At 48.6% G+C, this 9177-nt stretch overlaps 1 protein-coding gene across 11 annotated transcripts in view; it reads left to right on the plus strand.

The window, feature by feature from the left end:
• The window catches only part of KANK1 (KN motif and ankyrin repeat domains 1), a 189456-nt gene extending 180900 nt beyond the window's left edge, over positions 1-8556 (plus strand). For all 11 annotated transcript variants that reach the window (XM_053924038.2, XM_045191132.3, XM_045191152.2 and 8 more), the window contains 5 exons: positions 1082-1301; positions 3614-3756; positions 4404-4604; positions 6618-6716; positions 7532-8556. In XM_053924038.2, coding sequence (XP_053780013.1) covers positions 1082-1301; positions 3614-3756; positions 4404-4604; positions 6618-6716; positions 7532-7594 — 726 coding nt within the window. In that variant the 3' untranslated portion in view covers positions 7595-8556. The remainder of the gene's footprint in view (positions 1-1081; positions 1302-3613; positions 3757-4403; positions 4605-6617; positions 6717-7531) is intronic.
• The last annotated feature ends 621 nt before the right edge of the window (positions 8557-9177 follow it).

The following is a 9177-nucleotide window of genomic DNA, read 5'->3' on the forward strand; positions in this document are numbered from 1 at the left end:
AAAACAGAGCCCATGAAAAAAGTATCATAGTTACCGCCATTGCCAGCACTGGCTATGCCCAGTCTACCTTGAACTTCGTGTGGTGCAAGTTTGACCTGATCATCCATGCAGCTCATGCCACGTTCGTGTGCTCACGCCCTAAGAGGAGGGGAGTGGGGCTGGTGATGATCACATGCAGGTGATCCTACTGGGAAATGTTCGTTTGTCTCAGATCTGCTTTTCACCTCCTCTCTGTGGCTGAACATTTGTATTTAACATTGGAGTGGGGATTGAGTTGGCTGCATTTTCATGGTCTCCCAGCCCAGTGCTGCAGCGATGTTGGAGGAGTCGAGGTTGGTCAGCGTAGGAAGGAAGCAGCATAATTAAGTGTGCGTTAAGTAAGTTCTTCTGTCCCAGTTACTGTGAAAATCATTTGCAAGGCCAAAGGAACTACATAATTTTAATAGTTCAGTAATAAATAGAGCCAGGCCTAAGAGTTTGACATGTATTGCCTCGTTTGTTCTCACTGTAAACACTGTGAAGGAATGCTATTGTTATTGTCCTCATTTTGCAGATGAAGAAACTGAGGCACAGAATAACTATCTTTCCCAGGGTCTTACACAGCTCTTAAGTAGCAGAGCCGGATTTTGAACTCTTGTACAATGTGTATATGGCCTCTTTTATAGAAGTCAGAATATGTTTGTGGTTTAAAATCAGGAAGGATGTTCCAGTTTGGAATTTGAGGCTTCCCTTAGCACTCTGGGTTTCGTTAGTAGTTTCTGCGAGCCAATTCTAACTGCATACGCTTTGACTATAAAAGGCTTGGTTTCTTGGGCTTTCAGCTAAGTCTCAGAAAGTCTATAAATAGAAGAACTCACAGGGAAGGTGGGACTGGATGAAAGAGGGTGAAGGGATCAGCCAAAGAACATATATGCATGACCCATAGACACAGACAGCAGTGTGGTGATGGCTGGGGAGGGGGCAAGGGCTGGGTGGAGGTGGGCAAAGGGGGGGAAATGGGGACATCTGTAACAGAGCCAACAATAAAAATAAACTTTAAAAAAAAGGAGGAACTAACAGCGCTCACTTGGTGTCTTGGCAGAGGTTCTGTCTGAACACCCTCCAGCACGAGTGGTTCCGTGTGTCCAGCCAGAAGTCGGCCATCCCGGCCATGGTCGGGGACTACATAGCTGCCTTTGCTGCCATCTCCCCAGACGTCCTGCGTCACATCATCAACATGGCCGATGGCAACGGCAACACGGCGCTTCACTACAGCGTGTCTCACTCCAACTTCGAGATTGTGAAGCTGCTCTTGGATGCTGGTACGTTGGCTGCCCCGGTCTGTTCTCTGAGAGCCCTCGGGTTGTGACTCTTCTCAAAGAAGCTGGTTGATCTGCTCCTCGATTCTGTAACCATCCTCCATTGCTTTTCCACATGATGTGGCAAGGATGTCTTCCTTGCTTCATCGTAGGAGGACTGATGTTCCAACAGAGCTGGGTGACACAGATTCCAGATCTGTTTTGAAAGGAGGTTTGGGGGATATTCTCGCTGCAGTTGCGCCGCCATCAGCGAGGTGTATCTCTGGGAATGAACGTGACTCACATTCCCTCTGCAGTTGAAGCACGCAGGCCTGGCAGGCTGGCCCTCTGGAGGCAGAGTGCTGCTTGTGGGGCCAGAGTCTCGGCTTTGGGGCTTATGGGCTGCACAGTCGGTCCTGGCTCCACGACCTCCATCCAGCGGTCAGTGAGGTGTGCGGTTAGTCAAGGTGGGGCCCCTGCAAAGGCACCAGCGTGGATTATGGTGGGGTCATCCCCACTTCCGCCAAATGCACCCAGTTATTGGGAAATCTGCATAAAGCAAAGAAAGTGTTATTCCTGTATCTGAACCGTAGCAGTGAGAACTGTGGAAATTCTTGTTTGTAATTGGTACTCGTCATCCCAGAATGTTGCCAGTGGACGTGCTACAGATGAGTGAGGAGGCGCTACACAGAAGGGCTACTTTGAGAAATACTCAAATGGAGCCGCCCAGTGGTCCACATAGTTCCCACATGATTTTTACTTATTTGTGAAATACCTATTTTTTTTGTAGTTCTCGTATGTGACTGCCACAGAATTCACAGTGCCTCAGTCTAATTAATGAAAACACTGTGTGGACATCTGATTTGGAATATGGCTGTAAAGTTGTCCAGGTTTCTCATATTGCTTCTTGACCCAGCAGTCCACTTTTTTCTTGTTTTATGGGTGTTGGATTAATGCGGAGAAGAAACCAAGCAGATTGGCTCGTTTTTTCGTCTAGTTTGCGTGTTCCCAGTGCAGGGGCCATGTTAGGGTACAGTGGACTCCATCTTTCAGGAAGGAATTCCAAGCCTCCTGCCCTTCAGACGTTCCAGACTGTAAACAGAGCTGGTGACACTGTCAGACCAAGTTATGGTTTAAACAGAGAAGTGGACAGGATCCAGGAAAGCAAAGAACAAGATTTCAGGATTGCTCCTGAAAGGAACGATGTGACCTCTCCTTGGAAAATACATGGGGGCAAGATATTTTGGTAAATTAAATGATTTTAATTAATTCCATTATTAGATTGCTTTGGTTAATCACTTCTCTGGACTGACTGTTTACTGCTCACCATTATGAGCCCAGATTGCGCCTCCATCGAGCGTGATCGTGAACTAAGACACCCAGCGTCTGTGGAGAAGTGAGCCTCACAAACACTGAGGCGCCCCAGAGAGCACGTCCGCTCGCCCGCTTCTCCGTCACACAGCGCTCCCTTTTCTACAGAAAAAACATGCCCCGTAGTACATGCCGTGTGTCCCCCGTGTACAGAGGTTTCAGAACTCAAGGGAAGTTTTTGTGGTGCCTTCTCTCTTCACTTGGTATGATGGAAACATCCTAAACATTTTAACTGTATTTGGTCACATGTGAAAGTGTCTTTTCTGCACCCTCCATCCCTTTCATTTTATTAGAAGGTGCTGAAGGAATTTAAAAATGCCAAAAGATAATTTTGCCCCAGAAGACCTCTTAGGAATTATAGGAATAGGAAAGGTCTACTTTATAGGGTCTGTTAGACCCAGGCAGTTTTTTAGGGGACTTCACTGTATCTGCTCTCAGACTATTTTCCAAAGTGTCACGTGGTTGAAATTCTGCTTCTAAGGGCCTCGGACAAGTCAGATTAGTAAACCCGGGGTCCCAGAATGAGTAGTGGTTTCTTAAGAGGGCGATGCCGTATTCGGAGTTCCAAACACAAGACTTCACAGATCTTTTTCTCTTAAGCTCTCACTGCCTTCTTTACTCCAAAACAGGGATTTCCTCATCATAGGTTAATGTCTGGTTCCCACATTGTTATTGTTCATTCTTCACAGCAGCCATCACTTAACCTCCCAGACCTGTGGGCTGTTACAGTCCAGCCGCCAGTTGCTAACAAGACATGCTAGGAAAGCTCACCATTGCTTCAGGCCTCATGAAATACCAAAAAAAATTTCTGTTGTTTAATATACAAACACCTCTCAACATTTCTTTCCAGTGCATTCTCATACTTTGACCACCTGAGACCATTGCACCGGATTCTTCCAAACACCCTGTCTTCAGTTCATGTTAGGAGATGGCGTCTCCCTAAAAAAACCCCCTTGTCTCTGCAGACGTGTGTAACGTGGATCACCAGAACAAGGCGGGGTACACCCCCATCATGCTGGCAGCCCTCGCCGCCGTGGAAGCAGAGAAGGACATGCGGGTCGTGGAAGAACTCTTCGGCTGCGGGGATGTGAATGCCAAAGCCAGCCAGGTGAGCACTTTCTACCCAGGCCCGCTCACGTTCCTGCTTACTAATGCTGCTCGGACGCACACCGGTCCCCACACCGCACCTCCCGCCACTGAGCACTTCCTCGCTGGCCCAGCCCCGAGTCCAGGCGGCTTTCCTGGCAGTCCAGGATGACCAAGCACAGTGATGAAATACTGACTTAATCTTCCCATCGGAAACTTCTTTGTCCTTTGCCTTGTGATGCCTCTGTTTGGAGCAGTGTGTACATAAACTTGAGGTCAGCCTGCATATAAGTGACTGGGAGTCCCCAGCATCTCCCAGGTGACTAGTGTCTTCACACTGGGTACTGAATGCCCCTAGTTCAGATGTGTTCGTAGTTTAACTTGGTTAACTGTCTTCTGACTTTCCAGTTCCTTCATATAGTGAGACAGAGCCTCCACGCTAAAGGGAAAAATTGACTCATTACTTTGTGACCTAACTTACGTCATGGCTCATGAGAAGCTGGTTGCTCCATGCCTCCCACCAGCCTCCCCCAAGTGATTGCACATCCACTTCCCCCCTTTGTCATTATGCCCCCTCCCCCGCACCGCCCCCCAGCACAGCCTCACTGTAGGCCACACCCTGCCAGCCTGGTATGTACTTCTGAAGTTCACTGTCATTTCTCTCCACAGGCAGGACAGACAGCCCTCATGCTGGCTGTCAGTCACGGGCGGATAGACATGGTGAAGGGCCTGCTGGCCTGTGGTGCTGATGTCAACATCCAGGACGATGAGGGCTCCACCGCCCTGATGTGCGCCAGCGAGCACGGGCACGCAGAGATCGTCAAGCTGCTGCTGGCCCAGCCGGGCTGCAATGGCCACCTGGAGGACAACGTAAGCTGTCTCCATCGGGCCTGCGTGCCAGGCGCCCGCAGGGACGCGGGAGAGCGCTGGGAGTGCTGCTCGGCCAGGGGGAGAGAACATGTCCTCCTTGATTCTCCGTGGGGGTTTGTGTTGCCATCTATGGCTACCTCGCTTCATGGCCCAGCTTGGCGGCACTTACTGTGTGCCAAGTAATACTCTACTAACGACAGCCAAAGGCACAAAGATAAATAGGTCTCACCGCCAAATTCACTAAAGGAAGAAGGTGATGGGCATGTATGGGCACCACATATTAAAGGGGAAGAAACACATTTGCAGTACAGAATCAATTGGCATAGGAACATCTAAATCCACTGAGAGGACTAGGCCCTGATCGATTTGGAAGTCTGGATTCCTAGCCATACAAGCTGGCATTATTGGGTGACTAGAACCATTATTACTACAGGGAAGCACTTCCCCACACAAGTGAAATTAAGGCAGGGGTGCCTTTCACTGAGGTCCATTGAAGTGATGTTCTGTCGGCTCGGGGATCTGGACTGTCTTGGCTTCCTTAGGCACATCTCCCCACTCCTGCTTGGGCTGTTCCCACGTCTTCACTGTCCTCTCCCCTGCCAGGCCCTACGCTGTCCCCCTTCGCAGATAACCCCGTGACTGGGAAACATCCTAAGGAAAGCTGCTCCTCTGGATGTCTGCAGGCCAAAGGGGAGCAGCACTGGTAGGGGAAGGCACAGGAACTAACATTTGGGTGGCAACAGGGTTGAAAGTTCCAAAGGCCACAGCGGTTGGGCTGCCTTGGTTCTGTCTTTGAAAGTTTATCTCTGTGAAGCACAGGTTTAGACCAGAGCTTCCTTTAACTCAAAATAGCGAAGAGTTAGAGGGAAAACATCCTCCCCTGCAGTAAAGGTCAGGTCCCCTCTGGGCAGGTGCTTACCAGCACAAGGGTGACGGCCTCCTGCAGCGCCCGAGCTGCAGTCAGACCAACCACACGCCGTCCCTCACGCGGGAGCACAGGGAGTGTTCCCAGCCCTCTTCCCTCCAGAACAGTTGTTCTCATGTGTCTTTCGTTGGTTTGTTGGCTTTTACTTCTGCTCCCTCTCAGCAGAGAACAGCTTCCAGATATAGTAAGAAGAGGCCAGACAGCCACAGTGACTTCCAGTCACCTCAGCCAATTGTCAACTTCCTTTTCTTTAAAGCAGTAGGAGGGCATGCAGCTGCCTCCCAGAATCCAGAGTGGGAGGGAAGGACCACAGGATTCAAGCCTCATGCAAATTGTTTTCTGCTGCTAACAACAGGAAGGGAATCCTTATTCTAAGACTACACAGAAAACAAATTGTACTGTTTTTTGCCTTGATGCTCCTTTACATTTCTCTAAATCCCTGCAGTTTAATGGAAACCTAACATTTAATTGACCATTTTTCCTTCACATATTTAGTGTTTCCCTCATTTTTCCATACCATACATTTCTGCAAGCCAGTAGGATTCAGTGCTTCCACACTGAGGTTACCCGAAGCACTCCCCAGGGGTGGTTAGGGATGCGGGATCAGCTCGCTCTCTCCCCTGGAGGACAGTTGAAATCTTTGGCATATTGCAGGATGTCAAAACATATACCATGGTACAGGCCTGCTCATTTGTAATTATAAGAAAAAAAGAAACTAAAATATGCTCCTACCCCCATCATCTCCTGCTGTCCTCTGTTCATGGGCACAGTGGTTGAGTGAGAATTCTTCATGGGCAGCCTGCATTTGTTGAGGATCCACAGACCTGCCCACTAACCACTATGAGGCAAAGACAGAGGAAACTGGGCAATTGTCTGCTTGACTGTGATTTCCTTGGGGTGGGGGCTGTGCCTCATTCATCCTTGTATCCCAGGGCTTAGCACATAGAGGTCCAGAAAAGTTCCCGCGAGCACTGAACAGATGGCTCCATCTGGGTCCATGCCAATTACTAGAGGGTATTTTATTTTATTACCTTTTGGCTGTCTGGAAATTTGAGAAATCTGACCCGGCTTGTTCTTTTCACCTTAAGGACGGCAGCACTGCGCTCTCGATCGCTCTGGAAGCAGGACACAAGGACATCGCCGTTCTCCTTTATGCCCACGTCAACTTCGCCAAAACCCCGTCTCCGGTTAGTGTTGTGCATTTGGCATTGGTTAACAGGCCGAAATCCACTGGACCGGCAGGCCCCCTTCCTCGGAGTTGATAGGAGGCACAGGTTTTATGATGATTCCGGAAGTGGGAGTTTTAATCTGGAGTGTAAGAGTCTCATCACTTTTACCCAACCCAGAAGGCCAGGTGTGTTAACAGTTAGCACAGCACAGGCTGGACCCCTTTTGTCCTCAGGAGACAGGCACTCTCACACCCTCACATGAAGGGCTTGTGCTGGGCAGCATTATTCAAATGGTATATCCTGAGCCCACAAATATATATCGCCATGTTCCTGGCATTTTTCCTAATACAGATCGTGTGAGTAGCAACCTATGGTCCCATTCCTAGCAGATATAGTAAGAAGAGGCCAGAGAGCCACAGTGACTTCCAGTCACCTCAGCCAATTGTCAACTTCCTTATCATTAAAGCAGTAGGAGGGCATGCAGCTGGCCTCTCAGAATCCACAGAGCAGGAGGGAGGGACCATAGCATTCAAGCCACATGCAAATTGTTTTCTGCAGCTAGCAACCTGAAGGGAATCCTTATTCCAAGATGACACAGAAAACAAATTGCACCAGCAGGAAGTTGACTTCCCAGGACTGCTGACCTGGCCCTGCTAAGCTTGGCGGGCTCCTGAGTGCCTCCTGCTGGTGGACCTGTGTTCTGTGGTCCAGCTGTCCTCACTCTGGCTCACCAGTGATTGTCAGTTATGGTGGACAAAGTTCTTACGTCAGAGAGAACACATCTGCCTGAGGTCACTTACTAACTCCCAATTTTTTCCTTTCCTGGTCTCTAGGGCACCCCTAGGCTTGGAAGGAAGACATCTCCTGGTCCCACCCACCGAGGTTCTTTTGATTGAGTATGTTCAAGTAGCCATGCATTTACATGCCCCCGTGAAGCTGCTAATTAATTCCTGTTGGGGTGACAGATACTGAATGTATACATACCATGCCTGAGCTCACCAGCAAACAGTGCATAAAGCCAAGGACTGAAGGCTGGGGCTATCACAGTGGAGGCTGAGCCAGCGAGAGATTGCCAGCGGGCGCACACCGCCTCCCTTCTGGCCACCTTCCCTCTGTGCAGGGCACACTTGACCCCAGTCGCTGTTGCTGTTGAGTCTCTGCTCCGCTATGTACATTTGTACAAAACTAACCCGACCTGAGCAGGCAACTTCTGTTCCTTCTCTCCGCCACCGCCGCCGCGGAGAAGGGTCAGGTTCTCGTTGGCATGGTGTTTTAAAGTTTTCCACAAGTATTTATATGTACTAATGTGGAACCACGGGAAAGCTCTTCAAAAATTCCATTCCAGGATGGTTTTGTTGATTTTTCTTTTGCCTTTATTATTTTAAAACGCGTAAGTTGAGATGACTTTGATCATCAGCAACTTGCACCTGGGCTGTAGGTTTCTGGGTTAAAATTAAAAGATGGAACTCTAAAAAAGTATAACACTACAAAAGGAAATCTTTTCAGTTGGTTTTATCAGGGTGGATGTATGACATGACTTTATATAAAAGGTATCTATATAAAATTGACACAGTATTTTCAACTTTTATATTCCATGGTAATAAAAGACGTGAAGAACTTACATGTGACAGCACCACGTTTTTATTAACAATTGCACAGCTCGGTATCTAATGATAGAGGCCGAATCCTGTTAGAGGAATTGGCTATATATTTGCCTCTAGAGAAACATAGTGTAGTTCTCCACATATTTATGGGTTCCTTCACACCACGTCACATTTACTTTGGTCTTACGTGTATTTAAATGTTTGAAGTGCCTTAGATTCTTGCCATATTTTCAAAATAAAATTTTATTGAGCTCTTCGCTTGTCCTGGCTTCATCTCTTGACAGCTGTCTGCCCCAACCCTATTGACTTACGGCAGTGGCAGCACAGGCTGGCGGGTGGATTGCGCAGGGAGGCTGAGTGCCCAGTCCGCCGGTCCTGCGCTCCGACAAGAGAAGACATCTTCTGAGAGCTCCGCAGCGCTGCTCGTTACTCAGGTTGCACGTCACGAGCCTGAAATGTAAGGCCTTATTAGGGAATCAGTTCATCAGACAGGTAGTCTCCAAGGGGAGCCAGTGAGCTGACTCTTCTCACGTGCAGAAGCCCTAGACCTTCATTCTAATTTTGAGTGCAGCTGCTTGAAACCAGTAACGATGAGAAAAGACATGAGGCTAGATAGACCTTTTTATTGCAGACTGCTGTTGGCCCAACAGCACCTGTTTTCAAGTCTTTTTCAAAAAGTAAAGGGGATCAAGTCGATCTCGTTAAAAAAAGAAGCACGGTGGCCAAAGTGCATACTCCGTGGGAGCTGCTGGTAGTGGACTTTCAACGCAGGTCATTTGTGAGAGCCAGGTGCACTGGAAAAATATCACGGAGGCTTTTCTTAAACCTTTCTTCCTTTTCTTTCTTCCTCTCCTTCCTTCCTTCCTTTCATTTAT

This window comes from Desmodus rotundus, chromosome 1 (assembly GCF_022682495.2).
Source record: "Desmodus rotundus isolate HL8 chromosome 1, HLdesRot8A.1, whole genome shotgun sequence".
NCBI classification, from domain to species: domain Eukaryota; kingdom Metazoa; phylum Chordata; class Mammalia; order Chiroptera; family Phyllostomidae; genus Desmodus; species Desmodus rotundus.